Here is an 18,123-nt window from a genome sequence, read left to right on the forward strand (position 1 = left end):
TTTAAAAAGCTGCTTGATTCACAACCACAGACCCGCAAGACCACATTAGTACTAGGTTTTGCTTTCAAGCACTGGGTTTGGAAATAAGGTCAAGCGCTCTACATTACAACCACAGCAGAAGGTCAAGTGCTTGTCAGCCAAGAGGGTGGAGTTAAATGCCGTGGTTTCTGTGGATTCCGATCTTTGCTTGTCACCAACAAATAACAATAAATGCTATGAGTTGTGGTGCATGCTTGTTTCCTATAGACATCAAGTTGACAATTTGCTTTTGCATTTGGGGAAAAGGGGCACCTACATTTGCAAAGGCAGGTAACTTTGACCTTGAGGGATGAAACGCTCAGATAGTTCACTGTATATCTAATACCTTTTTTCATCTTACAAATTTCGAATAAGTTGCTCCAAGTAGTAACTACTGTTACTGTGTGGCATAGTGGTTAAAAATGTTGGTTTGGGACCGGATTTTCCCCCCTCTCCCAGCCATGAAACCCGCTGGGTGATACTGGGCCAGCCACTCTTTCTTAGACCAGCCAACTTCACAGGGCCATCGAGAGAATAACAGGATGGGTGGGGAGAGTTGTGAGTTTTCCCAGGCCTGACAACAACCCTGCAAGGTGTGTGTAATTGCATTTGAACGGGTGGGGATGCAACTGAGAAATAATGATTTGCTTGAGGCAACTTAGTGAGGTCAAGGCAGGGGTAAGGTTTAATCCAGGAATTCACCATTAGCCATGGCATTAGCTCTGCAAAGAACTATTTCCTGGGCCCTGGAAATGGGCAGAGATCACATGGTGGGCCATCAGTGTTAAAGCTAAGCAGGTGTGGACCTGTTTGGATGGGAGACCAGCATGAGCCACTTTAAGAGTGGTTTTAAAATAATATATATTATAAATATATGTATCTTTAACTTTGTGCCTGTCAGTTTGCATAGAGGGGTAGCTATGGAAGGCCAACACATTTACTATGGCATGACCATTCATGGATTACATTCCACTTCAGCAAGTCCACAAAGCTTATGCGAAATAAATCTGTTCTTTAAGTCACCATGAGATTTTGTTGCTGCTGTTGCTCATCTTCATTGGAAGCCTTTTGTTGGAGTTTGCTAGAATATCAGGACCTATATCAGCAAGCCACTTGGGCACACAGTGCTTTTAAATTCAACCAGCTATCAGCTTTTACAGCCTTGCTTTCATTTTGCACTGTTCTGAAAAACCCACAGGCAGCTGCTAGGTGTGAATAGATGTCCAGGAACTGGAAGCTTCCATCTGATGGGGGAGGAAATAGCTGCCAGGCACTAGGACGGGGTTGTCAGCAGTTGGCCTCGACTTCCTCCATTCTCTTTTATATAGCTGAAATCATAGCAGCATGGGCATAGTCAAGGCGGGGCTGGGAGGGGCCGCTTCCCCCCATCAAGTAAAACAATAGAAATACTTAACTAACTGACCAATCACGGCAGTTCTGCCCCCCCCCCCAGCAAAAATCCTGGCTAAGCCCATGCATAGCAGGTTTGTGAAACAGTTCTGGAATACAGTGGTACCTCAGGTTAAGTACTTAATTTGTTCCGGAGGTCCGTTCTTAACCTGAAACTGTTCTTAACTTGAAGCACCACTTAAGCTAATGGGGCTTCCTCCTGCTGCCGTGCCGCCGGCACATGATTTCTGTTCTCATCCTGAAGCAAAGTTCTTAACCCAAGGTAATATTTCTGGGTTAGCGGAGTCTGTAACCTGAAGCGTATGCAACCTGAAGCATATGTAACCTGAGGTACCACTGTATTTGACTGCATGTGCATCAGTTTGTGCACTGAAGGTTCAGCAAAGAAGATGTGGTACTATTAGCAGTGGACTTGATTACCTATTGGCCATTGACTGCGTGGATAGGATTGCTGACTCCACTGAGATTCTCTGCCTTTCATTTAGCGGAATCTCAGCTAGCTCAGCTTCTTCCATAGCAGTGGGGGGGGGGGGAAGAGTTATCTGCCTGCTGAAACATTCCTTGCTTAATGAAGGCACAGGATACATAGCAGAACTGAGAGGTCCACAAGGTGCTGCTGTCTTGCCAAGGGACGTTGATGCATCTTGCTTCTTGTTTCCTGAGCTTATAAGGGCTGTTTCCAGCATTCTCCATCTGCTGACACAAGGGCTCTTGCACTAGCAGACAGGTGGATTTCAATGTTGTGCAACAGAGGAGTCCAACACAACAGGTGTGTCAGCAGAAACCCTTTACACAACAGATTGCATAATCTGTCATGCAGCAGTGTTACCAGCAGGCTGTTTATGCATTCTCACGCGCAGCAATGTTCCCCTTGCGCAAAACGTCAGTGGAGCAAGCATACCACTCAGTGACTTTGACGTAGCGCTACCTCAGATGAAACTCTCAGTTGCTTCTACCACTTCTATGCATGTGGTAGAACTTTGACACACCTCTTTGGCAGGAGATATGCAGACTTACGCTTTTGTGAAACTTCATGTTTAGTGGTTGCGGGTGAAGAAAAGGATACAGTAGTTATATTTTCTACAACATGGAGATTTATCGAGGAATGCTTCTCCAGTCATATGCACAATCATTCTTTAGTGGCTGTTCAAAGATGCTTGCTGTTTACTTCTAGCCTTTGGAGCGGAGTGAAAAAATTCAAATACCCTTTTCAAATTCTCAAGCTGCCCCTGAAGGTTTGCTTGCTAATAATTGGCAGAGGAAGGAATAGCAATTTATGGGTGGGATGAGATGCCTTCAGACTGGTGTTTTATTGTGGGCATATTTTGCAGCAAGTTCTTGACTCAATAATACGTGTGTCAGCGGTGGATTTATTCTGCTTTAGTTTGTTCTGCAATGCTTCCCCAAAGTTACCAGATTATTGCTGTCTGCACATCCATCTGTCATGAATTCATTTGCTGAGATTCCTGCATTTCAGGGGGATTGGACTAGATTGGGTTCCTTTCAACTCTACAATTCTATGATTCTATGAAATTGGAAGACATGAAACCAGAGGGTTTTGCTTCTGCTTTTGTATTTTATTTTTAACAATCAAGCAGTATACAGTGGCACCTCGGGTTACAGATGCTTCAGGTTACATACGCTTCAGGTTACAGACTCTAACCCAGAAATAGTACCTCGGGTTAAGAACTTTGCTTCAGTATGAGAACAGAAATCGTGCTTTGGCGGCATGGCGCCAGCAGGAGGCCCCATTAGCTAAAGTGGTGCTTCAGGTTAAGAACAGTTTCAGGTTAAGAACGGACCTCCGGAACAAATTAAGTACTTAACCCGAGGTACCACTGTACAGTGGTACCTCCGGTTGTGGACGGGATCCGTTACGGAGGCCTGGTCGAATCCTGAGGTTTCTGCAACCTGCAACTGGAGCCTTCTGCGTATGCGCACGCAGCAAAACCCAGTAAAATACTTCCGGGTTTGCTGCTTTCACATCCCGAAGTTTACGAAACCAGAGGGTTACATAACCGGAGGTACTACTGTATAAATTTTACGAAGTAAATAAATAATGTTCTTGTTTACAAAATATGACTGCCAAAAATCTGAATTTATTCAAAGACAATTATGAAAAGTGTTGGTCAGAAATCAAAAAAGATTTAGAAAGCTGGTCAAGATTGAAACTTTCCTTGTTGGGCCAAATTGCTGCTATAAAGATGAATGTGTTGCCAAAAATGCTGTTTTTGTTTCAGACCCTACAGATTGTGGACAAGGTGGAATGTTTTAGAAAGTGGCATAGAGATATCTCCAAATTTTCTGGCAGGGCAAAAAGCCCAGAATAAAATTTAAAATATTAACCGATGCTAAGGAAAGAGGGGGGTTTGCCCTGCCGGACTTAAGGTTGTATTATGAAGCTGCAGCTTTCTGCTGGCTGAAAGATTGGTTACTTCTTGAGAACACTGATGTCCTGGATCTGGAAGGGTTTAACAATGCTTTTGGATGGCATGCTTATCTGTGGTACGACAAGCTAAAAGTTCATAAGGCTTTCAAGAACCATATTGTCAGGAAAGCAATATTTAATGTCTGGATAAAATACAAAGACTTACTAGAAAACAAGACCCCAAGGTGGTTGTCACCAATGGAAGCTAAGGCTCAGAAAAGACTCAATATGGAGGCCAAATGGCCGAAATATTGGGAAATACTAGAAAAGGTTGGAGATACTTGGAGGTTGCAGAGTTTTGAGAAATTAAAGGACAAAGTGCGAGATTGGTTACACTATGCTCAGATTAGGGAGACTTTTAATTTGGACAAAAAAACAGGTTTCCAGGTGGAAAAATCGAAACTAGAAACAGAATTGTTAGAATCTAAGACTAAGGTACTTTCAAAAATGTACAACTTGCTGTTAAAATGGAATACTCAAGATGAAACAGTTAAATCAGCCATGATAAAATGGGCGCAGGACTACAACATTATGTTTGCTGACTGGGAAAGGTTATGGACCACCGGTGTGAAGTTCACGGCTTGTAATGCCTTGAAAGAAAATATTATGAAAATGATATATAGGTGGTACATGACCCTAGTCAAGCTTGCAAAAATATACCATTTGCATGACAATAAATGTTGGAAATGTAAGGAGACTGAAGGAACATTCTTTCACCTTTGGTGGACTTGCCCGAGAGTTAAGGCCTTCTGGGAAATGATCTATAATGAGTTAAAAAAGGTATTTAAATATACCTTCCCTAAGAAACCAGAGGCCTTCCTTTTAGGCATCATTGGCCAGAAGGTGTTAAAGAAGGATCGAACCTTTTTTATGTATGCAACAACAGCAGCAAGAATACTCATTGCAAAACATTGGAAGACCCAAGATTTGCCCGCGCTGGAAGAATGGCAGACGCAACTGATAGACTATATGGAGTTGGCTGAAATGACTGGCAGAATTCGAGACCTGGGAGAAGAGATAGTGGAAGAGGACTGGAAAAAGTTTAAAGATTACTTACAAAAACGCTATAAGCTGTATGAATGTTAAGAAAATGCTCGATAGAAAATAACATGGCATCAGCAATTTAGTTGAAGGACAAATGAGAATAAGTGATGTTTAAGAAAAAGATGAAATTTGAAGTGATATTATGTTTAAACCAAGCAGTTAAGTATTTGATAAAAATATTCAAAGTTTGAGGCATAATATTTGAGAATTACAAAATAAGAATTGAAACAAGGTAACAAATTGCTGCTTATAACATTATTATGGAGAACGCAGGAAAGGGAGATGTGAGGAAGTCCAAAAGTTATGAAAATATGATTTACGGATAGTTGTTTTTGTTGTATCTTTTTGATTCTATGTTTATCTCTTTGTTTACTTCTGTTTTCTTTTGTTTGTTATTTCTTGGTGATGGTATTTTATATGTTTGGTGATTTTTTGTTTAGAACTTGTAATAAATATCTTATTAAAAAAAATACAAAAAGTGGAGGGACCGCAGCAGAAAGTTATGGGATACATTCTGATTGAAAAGGAAGCAGAGTGAACGCCCCAGAACTTTTGCAGACACAAACAGTATTGGAATTGCCAGTGACTGCCCCAATAGCACCATGAACATAAATAATTGTGAATGTGCAATGGAAAGAACGTTTGGAGGAGCCCTAGCACTCTGCGGAGTTTTGCTCGTGTTGGTGGAAGAGGACAGGAAGTTGCTTCTGTCGATTTCCCGCTGAGCCGCCCCCCTCAGGGTTAGAAGAGCCTCCAGGACAGACTGAAAAGTGGTGTTGGGGGCTGTAGAAGTAATGAGGAATTGGCCCCAAAATCAGTTTCTCGGCCCTTTCCTTCAGCAACAAGCTTCAGTCAGGTCTGGGTTCCATGCATAAATGGAAGGAGCCTCTCCGTTCACTGTGGAACAAGTCTGAATCAAACCCTGTTCACTCTCTTTGGTTTTTTAGTGTCTGTTGCTTAAAATACGGTGGCAAGAGCATTCACTGCTCTAAAGATGTCTGTTCCAAAAGGCCCCCTTAAAGCAAACCACTCAGCCATCTCTCGTGGCTGCCATCTCTCGTTGGTGACAGAAGCAGTTGTTTATCCGACCACAAAAGTTTCCTCTCTCTCTCTCTCTGCTTCTCTCTCTCTCTCTCTCTGAACAACTGGAATGGAGCATGTTTTCTTAGCAGCTCAGAGAGCGCTATTGTCATATGTCAAATGGGAGTTTGGGGGAAGGTGGTGCGGGGAGAGAAGGCCTTTGAACCTTAGCCAAAATCAGACCATGGTGGAAAAAGATGTGGTAGAGGAACAATACAACTGGCAAATCTTTCTGCAGATTTATACTTGTAATCGTGCCATAACATGGGAACGTGCTCACCTCCTACTGAACTTGGTGAGAGGAAATGACTAATGCAAGGAGATAGTTGATACAGTATTTATATTGGACAAAAGATCTAAACTATCTTAAAGCTAGTTCTACACCACAGGAAGTGGAGTCTTTGCTCAGTTTCCTACCGAAAAGTTGTTAAAACGCTTCTTAACAGTTTAAATCATTTTATACGCAAACATCTATCTTAACTAATGCCAGGGATCTTCTTTTTATTTTAGAGTGGGGTTTTTTTTTCCTGGCCTCTCTCAGAGTTGGAAGTTTACATCGTCCTGTGTTTACATTGACAGTTGACCCTTTTGCAGAAATAGGTTGAAAGCCACAGCTGAACAACAATATGGCATCCAGCAGTTCTTCAAAAGCTTTGGCCATGATCCCAACACAGTTTTGAGCAGCTGCAAGGCCATTGGCTTCAGTGGGCAACTTAAGCATGCTTATGTTGGTTTTGGGTTGCAACCATGGGACATCGTAGCCCTGAAGAAGCTTGCAGGCTGAGCTCAGATTACAAAAGATTTGGCCAGAGAGCTACACTTCAAGCTGCTAAAAGAGACATCGTTGTTCAAAACTGATCTCTGCCATGCAGCGCAAGATAGGAAGTTGCCTTGGCTCTGTTAAGGATTGGGCATAGAGAGTTCCACCCATCAGTATTGATTGAAAAGGGAGGCCTAACAAATTTCGCCTACTTTGTAGTCTTCCCCAAGTGCCCATGATTCTTAACTCCATGTTGGGTCTTTCACCATATCTGGTTCCTTGCTCCAAACTCAGCCTCCACTCTTGATAGTGATGTTGAGCTACCGGCTTTATTTGTGCTCATGAACTCTTTTGGCTGCTCTTTCTTAGACTTTTTGAATGAATTGGGGTAGAGGCAGGCATGCTACCGATATGAACTAGCTGTTGCTGTGCTGTAAACTGCAATACGTACCTACGTTCTCATCTAGCAGATTGGCAAGAATATACTACCTAAGAATTTGTTTTTAAGCAGAAGCTTTAAGGCTGTAGCCAGTGCTAGTCCTACTAAGAGTAGACCCGCTAAAGTTAACGGGCATGACTCACTTAAGGTTCCTTAATTTAAATGGGTCACCTCTTAGTAGGATTCGCATTGGCTACAACTCTTGGTCTCAGGCTGGCTTTCTCTTAGCCAGGAGATCTATACAGGAGAAAGCAGACGGGTTGCTTACTCGTGAGCATTTTTCTGTGGCTGCCGACCAGTCAGTTAAATTTGACTAACCATGACCCAGTCCAAATTTGAAACTCAGAAGTTTTCAAAATGTTCCGAAACCTTATATTTTGGCTCTAACATCCAGCGAATACAGATTTGTGGGGTGAGATTGGATTTCCAGAATCTATTGGAGTTGAGGTGGTTTTTTAAAGTGAGTAAAACCTTACATGAAGTGGAGAGTGCGGTATTATTCCATATGACAGTCTATCAACCAACAAAATTAATTATGACTTTTTTCTTTACATCCCCAAAGTACGAGGGCATGGGGAAAGATTCTTCACACATCTGGGAGGGAAAATTGTGGGGGGAGGAAGGGGTTTCTCTTTCAAAGAATGAGACAAGGTGGCACCAGTTTGCACTATTTCACCCCAAGATTCAGGTCCATTCAGATTTAATCAGAACAGATGTGCATCTTTCTCATTTATTTGGTGGTTTAACATTTGCCAGTTTTGAATGTGAACATATAAAAAGGAAATTAATGTTGTAGTTAATCTGTATTAAGCTAAAAATGAGTTGGTTGTAATGTTTTTTTCTGCTCAGCATGAGAATGATTGGAATGAGGGAAAAGGAGTGACCTTTCCCATGAAGGATGGTGGGAATCTGACGTGAACCTGGGACTTAAGCCAATATCACCTGTTGCTAACAAAGGCCTGGTTCCCACAAGCAGAGTCGCTAAACCTGTTTCTTCATTGCACCCCTTGGGGCTTCTGGGAGTTGTGGGCTCACGTCAGTGAGTTCTCTTTCATTCGAAACAAATTCCTCATCCATAGAAAGATAGCATGTCAGGGAGAAGTCTAGGCCTTCCCTTTGATGTGCTAGTTTTGCATAGGTAGGGGATTAATTGTATTGTATGGAGGAGCACTGAGTCATCTGAGCATCCTCCTGCAATCTCAATTGGTACAGCAGAAAAAAAAACTATTCCATTTAATGATGCTTGTTAGTACTAACCCCTAGAAACTGTGGGTGGACTGGGCTGCATGCCATCCTAAGCCAAACCATGCCTTAGCGCAAATGTATGGGCTCTGGGAGAAGAGATTGTATTTGCTTTGCTCCTCTTCAGTTGTTCTGATGCTGCGCTGTTGCAAGCCATGGTTTGACTTACATGTCATCTGAACTTAGGTCCATGGTTTACCTCTCCCCCCAAAACCCTATGACCTGCAAATCATAGGACAAACCTTGCTTATAGCTTGTGGTTGGTGTGGAGAGCTAAACCACCACAATCCCAGGTTCAGACAACCATGGATTAGCAGTAGCACTGGAACAGATAATCTATGAACCATTTCTCTCTCTTTCTCTCTCTCTCTTCCAGGATGAATCTACAGGGGAAATAACCTTCTACATGAAAGGGGCTGATGTGGTGATGGCAGGAATTGTTCAGTACAATGACTGGCTAGAGGAAGAGGTATGGAAATGCATGAGTGGGAAGCCACACTTGGTGCAATGACTGTCAAGTGGTACAGGGAAAACAGGGTGCACCATTGCCTTGGGAGTAATAACTGAGACTGTGGCTTAGCTATTATAGCTGCTTCTCAAAACAATGAGTTGTGTTGAGAAGTGATAGCAGCAACAATGAGAAGCTATAGTAGCAATATTGCAGCCTTCTGGAACTTAATGCCCTCCAGACATTTTGGACCACACACCCCATGGGGAAGGCTGCAAAACATGACACAGTTCAGTGAAAGAACAGAATTATGAATTCCAAACTGCCATCTCCTCCTATCTTGGGCATGGGGAACCCTCACTAAGGGCCCTAATTTTACTCCCCCACCCAGCCATGCCCACCTGGCCCACATCTCAAGCCAAGAGGGGAGTAGGTAAAACTGTGACTGCGAAGGAGCAGCCAAGAGCCTTGGAGGGCATTCCCAATTCTTCCTTGGAAGATGAATGACCTCGTGTCAAAGTAATGGACAGGTGGAAGTGACCCACAGACCCACAAAGTGGATCTGTCCCACAAACATTTTAACTAAATAAGGATCTCTGATTTGCAATCCCTAGCTTCAGATGTGACCTGACCAAGTTTGAAATTTCTCCTCCGCAGTGTGGAAATATGGCGAGGGAAGGGCTGAGGGTCCTTGTGGTAGCAAAGAAATCCCTGACTGAGGAACAATATCAAGACTTTGAGGTAAGCCAGTTTTGTTTACCTCTGGTATCGTGTCATCTTGCTTGCCTATTGGTTTTAGGTCCCAATTCAAGGTGCCAGTTCTTACTTTTAAAATTATGGATGTTCTGGAATCCTGTTGACTTACGGACCATCTTATCCTTCATATTCCCCCCTGTTTACTCCCAAACTTGTTGGATGGCCATGAGAGACAATACCTTCCTGGTTGTGGCACCCTTGTTGTGGAAAAGCTCAGGCAGGCCCTGCTGGCAAAACCATCGCTGTTAAGATTTTGCTGTTCAGAAATGAAGCCTTTCCAGTTGGTTGTGGGTATCTGATGATTATGTTTTGATTATTTGCCATTTCTGTTGGATAGTATTTTAAATCCTTTATTTGGTATTCCAGGGTTGTTATTTTTAATGTCCAGACTGTTTTCCACCTTGCGTTTTATGGGAAAAGAAAGGGGGGCTCAAAAATTTCACAACAATAATTGAATGAATAAATAATAACCTGCAGGAAAAAATGACGGCGTAACATAGGGGCAAATACACATGCTGCGTTTTAAGAACTGCCCCAGAAGTATCCTCACTCGCTTTATTTCCCCCAAACATAATTGTTTCTCTGCAGGAGCCAGGCTCCGAAGGGACAAACAGATCTGCTAGTTTGAACCAGGAGCCAGCAGTAGGCAGCTCTGATGAATTCCCCCTACCCACCCACTGCAATATAATAAAGAAACTCCTGCAAAATTCTGCAGTGAATGAGCTGGTGACCACATGAAGATTTCATCCACATGGCACATTTAAAAAATCATATGCAGGCTGCCTACTTCAAGTTTTCTCTGCTTCTGTGCCTTCCTTTCTTATCAGTTGTGAAGCTAGCTTCACACCCGCAACTTGATAATTTGCCGTGAGCTTTTTTTACATTATGTCAGCTATAATCATTGGCCTTTTAAGAGAGGAACATTGTCACTTGCACAGCAGTTTTCAAAAGACTTTCTCCCCCCCCCGCCCCCGCCCCCCCCCCCCCGTGTGTTTTCATGCTTGATCCATCTCAATGAAGCTAGTCTGGCAGTCTTTGGATGTTCATCTACAGCAGTGGGTGTTCCCAAACTTTTTGGGGCTGCTTCCCCCTTGGTACCATAAACTCAACCCCAGAGCCCCCTACCTTACAAAAAGCATTGTTCTTATAAAATAACCATTTGCATTCCCCACTATGGAAGATAATACAGGACAACAGTAGAAAACTGTAATGATCAGTTGCACATTCATTCAAAATCCAGTGAAAACAGTCTAGTTTAATGCAACAAATATTGATGAAATTTACCCAGCCATACCAGCTTTTTAATGTCTGATAGTCATTTACACCTCCCCTTCTGCTGCCCCCCCCAGGTAATCCCACCACCTTCCAGGGGATGGTACCATCCACCTTGGGAATGACTGAGCTGCAGCTTTGTCAAGCATGATGTGTGAAGCTGTGAATGCGGCTGGCTGTTCTCCTTCTCCTTACTATCTTGACTTATTAGCTTGTTTTCTTCATGGACATTTAAGCCAGAGTTCCTTGATTGACACAAGAAGTTGCAACAGCAACTGGAGGGCCACAGGTTCCTCATCCCTGATGCAGAAGCTGGAAGGAAGGATGAGAAAAGGGAGCGAGAGAGAGAAAGAGTGAGATCTACCTTCAACATACAGACATACAAAGCTGCCTTATACCGAGTCAGACTATTGATACATCAAGCTCAGCATTGAGCTCTACTTTTGACAATAGGCATGCGGTTGGGAAGGGACTCGGGTGGCACTGTGGGTTAAACCACAGAGCCTAGGACTTGCCAATCAGAAGGTCGGTGGTTCGAATCCCCGTGACGGGGTGAGCTCCTGTTGCTCGGGCCCTGCTCCTGCCCACCTAGCAGTTCAAAAGCACATCAAAGTGCAAGTAGATAAATAGGTACCGCTGCGGTTGAAAGGTAAACGGCGTTTCCGTGCGCTGCTCTGGTTTGTCAGAAGCGGCTTAGTCATGATGGCCACATGACCCGGAAGCTGTACGCCGGCTCCCTCGGCCAATAAAGCGAGATGAGCGCCACAACCCCAGAGTCGGTCACAACTGGACCTAATGGTCAGGGGTCCCTTTACCTTTACCTTTTATGTGGTTGGGAATGCAGGGTTTCAGGCAAGCAGCAAGCCTAACTTGGAGAGGCAAATTTCTAGCCCCTCCAAACAATGGCTTGTTTAGCTATAAATATCCTTGAAGGCACTCCTCCGACAACAAGGGTGTGTACAAGGCCAGCAGCGTTTTGCAAATTCGGCTGCCAGTGTTCACATGAGAAAGGGATGCAGCAGCCCACACCACATCCTGTGATCTTTCACTTTTTTCATCCCACTTTCTCATTATTATTATTATTATTCTCGGTACAATTTTAGTAGTACTTGGTGAAAGAGGTGCAAGTTCTTGTTTGCAGAGAAGTTTTTAGCTGCCCCATTCCTTTATTACCAGGGTAGTCCAGGGGTGTATGGGGTGTTGGGGAAGGGGTAGGCCCTCTGGTGGGGGACATGTCTTGCTCCTTCTGGCATAGTTTGCCCCTCCTTGGACCCCGCCTTGCATTTAACTCTCACCTGTGGCTCCTGGAAGCTGTCAGCATGCGATAGTAGTGGCAGCACCCTGGGAACATCTTTGACTGGCCCGCTAAACCAGTTGAGGATAGCCGATGGGTCTTAACCCTTGGTGAGTTAGAGACTTACTCTGCATGCAAAGACAGGCTCTGGTGGATTGAGCGGACGAGACCAATAGTGGGTGCAATGGTCAAGAAAGCAGTTTCATCACGTGCTGTGGCAGGAAGTGAGAGGCAGATGAGACTCATCAGTCTGGGAAGGTAGCCCATCTAGAGGAGGAAAGCTCTGATCCTAAACCTCCGCTGCCTTGCGGGATATCTTTGGGAGAAGAAATGGTCAAGGAGTAAAGTAAAGGTAAAGGGACCCCTGACCATTAGGTCCAGTCGTGACCGACTCTGGGGTTGCGGTGCTCATCTCGCTTTATTGGCCAAGGGAGCCAGTGTACAGCTTCCGGGTCATGTGGCCAGCATGACTAAGCCGCTTCTGACGAACCAGAGCAGCGCACGGAAACGCTGTTTACCTTCCCGCCAGAGCGGTACCTATTTATCTACTTGCATTTTGACTTTCGAACTGCTAGGTTGGCAGGAGCAGGGACCGAGCAACGGGAGCTCACCCTGTCGCGGGGATTCGAACCACCGACCTTCTGATCGGCAAGTCCTAGGCTCTGTGGTTTAGACCACAGCGCCACCTGCGTCCCTAGGTCAAGGAGTAGGTCTTACACAAATCTGGAGTCAAGCCCCTAAGGCAGGTGGATGGCATCTTGTACGTCTCTTTCCAGCAACTCCTGCAGCCAAACCAATGAACCAATGCCAAACATATTCCTCTGCTTTCCTTAGGACCACATCAGGGAGGCTGAGAAGGGGGACTGGAATACTGCTATGTCATAAGAAATGCATCAACACGGTTTACAGCAATAAAAACGTAAAACCATGCAATTAAAAGCCATAAAAGAGTTAGAAGCAGACATCAATTAACTGTTGTGCAAGGATGTGCCCTTAATTGCCTGCATCAGCCTGGCAGAAAAGAAAAGTTTTCATCAGGCATTTAGAAGTTGGCATAGAAGGTGCCCTCTCTTCTTTCTCTTGGCTCTCCCTCCCCCCCCCCTTGATGTCTCTGTCTTCCTGCATTGCCTTCCATGCTCCCATCACTGATGGTATTATACAATTTATTCCAGGGCACTGGAGGACAAAGATGAAGTAAAAATGAAATATGACCAAGAGGTGCTGGTCTGGCAGTGCTCTTAGTCTGTAGCAAAAGCAGCCATCTGGCAGCCTGGGGGCCACATCAACTCGTGGATGGCAGCCAGTTGGCTCACCACTCACCCATCTTCTTTGAGTAGATAAAGAATCTCACGACACGGGCCTAGCCAGTCTCTACGCATCTGGCTTTGGGAGGGAGGGGAAATTGCTAAAAGCACATCGGCTACCCCACCCAGTGTATTTCCTGCAGTGTTCCTCCTGCATGTTGACATAGGCCAAGTGAGTAACGGGATGGAGGGAAACAATTTCCCACCCTGTTCTTTCAGGGGTTCTCCAGTCTGTCCAATGCAGGGGTCAGGAACCCTCAGGCCTGGGAGCTGAATGTGGCCCTCAGGGCCTCTCTGTTTGGCTCTTGAGACTCTTCCCAGGCCACCACCCTCAGTGGCCCTATCTTGCACTTTAAGTGCTTTTTGCTTGACTGGAATGTATCCTTGAGCTCTGATAATACACCTTCTTTGTCTTAATGGGTGGCACCGTGGGTTAAACCACAGAGCCTAGGACTTGCAGATCAGAAGGTCAGCGGTTCGAATCCCTGCCATGGGGTGAGCTCCTGTTGCTCAGTCCCTGCTCCTGCCAACCTAGCAGTTCGAAAGCACATCAAAGTGCAAGTAGATAAATAGGTACCGCTCCGGTGGGAAGGTAAACGGCGTTTCCGTGCGCTGCTCTGGTTTGCCAGAAGCGGCTTAGTCATGCTGGCCACATGACCCGGAAGCTGTACGCCGGCTCCCTCGGCCAATAAAGCGAGATGAGCGCTGCAACCCCAGAGTCGGTCACGACTGGACCTAAGGGTCAGGGGTCCCTTTACCTTTAAGGAGCATATGAGTATACAGTGGTACCTCTGGTTACGAACTTTATTCATTCCGGAGGTCCATTCTTAACCTGAAACCATTCTTAATCTGAGGTACCACTTTAGCTAATGGGGTCTCCCGCTGCTGCCTGCCACCGCCCAATTTCTGTTCTCATCCTGAAGTAAAGTTCTTAACCCGAGGTACTACTTCCCGGTTAGCGGAGTCTGCAACCTGAAGTGTTTGTAACCCGAGGTGTTTGTAACGCGAGGTACCACTGTATATAGAAACGAGCTTACTGTACAAAAGTATCATTTTCATTTGTTGCTCTGCCCACTTTTGCCTCTGCCCCCTATGTGGCCCCTGAAAGGTTCCCCAGAATGGAATGTGGCCCTTGGACCAGGGCAGCCTAAGACATTTTTGCACCTGAGGCGAACCGCAGAATGGCACCCCTCCCTCCCCACCAGGGAATAAGGGGTGAGTGAAGATCTACGTCAGGAACAAGGGGGCAATAAAGATCTACATCGGGATCTGCCGCCCCTGCGGATCCTGCTGCCCGAGGCAGTCTCCTCAGCTTGCCTCATGAGTGGGCCAGCCCTGCCTTGGACTGAAATAAGTTCCCTGCCTGAATCAAATGAATGGCCTCGGGTCTTCTGGGAAGTTTTGAGCTACATCGAGGGCTGAGTGGTATCTGGTTTTCAACCTCGTGATATATCTCCATCTAAACGTAGATCAGTTTATCACCCAGACCTAGACACCAGGAGGCAAAATACATTTTAAAATAATAAATGTAAGTGCAAAGTGATTGGTCTCGTACCGACTGGCTATGTCTCTCTCGGGTCCTTGCCAGGCACGCTATGTCCAAGCAAAGCTCAGCGTCCATGACCGTTCCCTGAAGGTAGCAACTGTGATCGAGAGCCTGGAGATGGAGATGGAGCTTCTCTGTCTGACGGGAGTGGAGGATCAGCTGCAGGCGGATGTCAGGCCTACTCTGGAAACACTGAGAAATGCTGGCATGAAGGTATGGCTAAACCGCAAATGGAAAGTGTAGCATCGTTGGTTCCCGTCCCCCCGCCCCCAATCTGACAGTGCAGTGGCAAGAGAAAGTGAGAGATACTGTCGCATCATTTTGTGGGGGAAAGGGGGCATTTCCCCAGCAATCGGAACACTGAACTTTGTGGCTGAAAACGCTGGCAGCATTTTATGATATCCAGGGATTTATGATATGTAAAATGAACCATGGGAAGTCCTTGATATCTTAAGGGTGTAAAAAAATGAGTATTGTAAATTGTAAAACAGAAAATTTAATTACACACATGCACACACGCACACACACAACTTTGGGAGCTGTGAAAAATGAGGCATCCTGACAACCAAATGTTTGGATCAAATAACAACTGTTTTTATCAGACACATACAAAAATAGCTTCCTGTAAATGCTTGAAGAGTTGTCATTGTCAGCCTCTCACTTTGATACACAGGAGAGTGTTTGGTTCTTAAGTTTGGAAATTTTCCAAGTATGTGAGTTCAGAAGTAAAAAAGAAGTAGGAAGAGTGTGCCTTGGTTGGTTGGTTTTAAGATGCCTGCTCTTCAGTTAAATTATCTGAGTGGCTTACAACAAAATTTAAGTACAGGCAGGGATTTATGCAGGGATTGCATTCTGGTCACCGTACATGTTGGCAGAATGCACAAAACCCTGTTACACCCTGTTATGCCCTTGTCCTGACCCCGTCATGCCCTCTTCTGGGTCCAAAAACAGCCCGCACATGCACGGTAGAGCATTTTTTTGAATTCACACAAAACGGAAGGCGCCTTTACATAAAAATTAGCTGAAGCAGCACATCTGTAAAAGCGGAATTAAAAGTTCCAAGGTTGGATAAAACAGAAGAAATAATAAAGGTCTGGCAGCAGAAAGACTTCAAAGTAGGTGATTGGTAAACCTCCCTAGAGAGGGTGATCCAAAGCTAGGGTGCCACCAATGAAAAGGCCCTTTCATGGAACCCACCTGTCAATGGTGGAGAACCCAGAGAAGGGCCACAACCTATGATCGTGGAGACCCATGTGGTTTGGGGGCTGTTTTGTTGCACACAGGAAAGCAAGGCAAAGATTGTGTGATCAAGTTTGCTTTAGTGATCAAAGCAAACTTGACTACTTTGCCCTGCTTTTGGTGCACTTATGAAATCTGGGCAACACTGAATCCTTACCTAGCACAATTCTTCTCTTGAGGCTCCCGGTGGTGTATGAAATATATATATTTTTAAAAGTCTGAAACAGTGAATTGTATTGAAATGGCCACCAGAGGGAGCAGAATTGGAAAAAAACAAATCATGAGCTGATAAGTTATACTGTACTTACTTTACCATTTACCACTAGGTTTTGATGAGCATGACTGGATGGGAAGTGAAGGGGTTAATAAAGCATTATCTGCCATAGTTTTTAGCCTGTTTTTAACTGGAGATGGATTGTGTACGCTGTGCCTACAAACAGTAAATTAACTTTTTGATAGTTACCTTTGAGATTTGGGGAGAAAAGGATAGGCTAAAAATGTTCAGTCTCAGTTCTGAGCTGTGCCCAGGGCTGCCATCTTACCATATCTGTATCTGGAATGCCTGTTGTTCTGCCCACACAGAGCCTGTAACACTGACTAAAATGCTATCTCTGTCTGCCCAATGTAGGCTAGACATCTGTTATCAAATTGAATCCCCATCTGTTGTTTACCCCTCACAGAGCTATAATTCTCAGTAGCCTCAACAAACTATAGTTCCTGGGATTCTTTGGAGGGGGAGCCACGTGTTTTCAATGTATAGTGTGGGTGATGAATACAGTCTCTTTCATTTTAGTAGGAATTATACGTATTTTAACTAAAGGCCTATGCGTGTATTCTATTCCATTAAGTTACTTTAAACTTCTCCGCATGATGGCTGTCTCCTCAAGGACTACAAGCGACTCACTACGCAGATGGGGCCATTTTTCACCCTGCCACCACAAACTTTCCTTGCTGTGTCTCCTATACACAAGGAGGCTGCTGTATGAAGTCAGTAGCCACAGGGAACAATTTAAAATGGCCTTTGTAGAATGCCTGGATCACAGGTGCCAACACCTTTTACATTTCTAAAAACGTCATTGGGTTGACTCCTGATTTATTTGTTTCTAAAATTGCGCAGATCCCAGTATGATATAGAAATCCCTCTCCCTTAAAGAAGCTTGCTAACTACATTGATGGAGCTTTTTCACATGCAAATGCATTGAAAAATGTGTACACACACCCTCAGCTCCACATTGTGAAGTGGTACAGCTCCCAAGTTCTGCAGCCTCACACTGTGTAATGTGTAGCTCAGCTATTGTATCCAATTAAAATAAAAATCCATTTTTAAACGAGACTGTTGCTCAAACTGATTCATTTAATGTAAAAACAAAGTAGCTCAAACACACACACACACACACACACACCAATTTTCTTGGATTCCAGTACAAATATAAAAATAGGGTATCTGATAAACCTCCTACAAACTAAGCATTTTGTCGAATGCCTTTTTGTATCATTGTTGATTCCAGGATATTAAATGGTGCTTTTTTATTGTAGGTATGGATGCTCACAGGGGACAAACTAGAAACAGCCACGTGTACAGCTAAGAATGCACATCTGGTAACCAGGACCCAGGACATTCATATATTTAGACTGGTGAGTAATATGAATAAAACTAGCTTACTTAGCACTTGTCCATGGAGCTACATTATGAATCAAGGGGAATAATTTACACCAGCCCCAATGTGCAGTTAGGATAAAATATGAGTATATTATGCAGACCTAATCTTCCTCTGACTATCGTTGCATTTACACAACACCTAGGCCCATCTGATGAATACATCGAAGTTGGACATTAATAGTG

At 44.4% G+C, this 18,123-nt stretch overlaps 1 protein-coding gene across 3 annotated transcripts in view; it reads left to right on the forward strand.

The window, feature by feature from the left end:
* ATP9A (ATPase phospholipid transporting 9A (putative)) overlaps positions 1-18,123 on the forward strand; it is a 109,251-nt gene that overhangs the window by 68,587 nt on the left and 22,541 nt on the right. For all 3 annotated transcript variants that reach the window (XM_081196076.1, XM_081196074.1, XM_081196075.1), the window contains exons 16-19: positions 8,798-8,890; positions 9,527-9,610; positions 15,084-15,254; positions 17,817-17,915. In XM_081196076.1, the coding sequence (XP_081052202.1) occupies positions 8,798-8,890; positions 9,527-9,610; positions 15,084-15,254; positions 17,817-17,915 (447 nt within the window). The remainder of the gene's footprint in view (positions 1-8,797; positions 8,891-9,526; positions 9,611-15,083; positions 15,255-17,816; positions 17,916-18,123) is intronic.

This window comes from Podarcis bocagei (genome assembly GCF_964188305.1).
Source record: "Podarcis bocagei genome assembly, chromosome: 5".
In the NCBI taxonomy this organism is placed as follows: domain Eukaryota; kingdom Metazoa; phylum Chordata; class Lepidosauria; order Squamata; family Lacertidae; genus Podarcis; species Podarcis bocagei.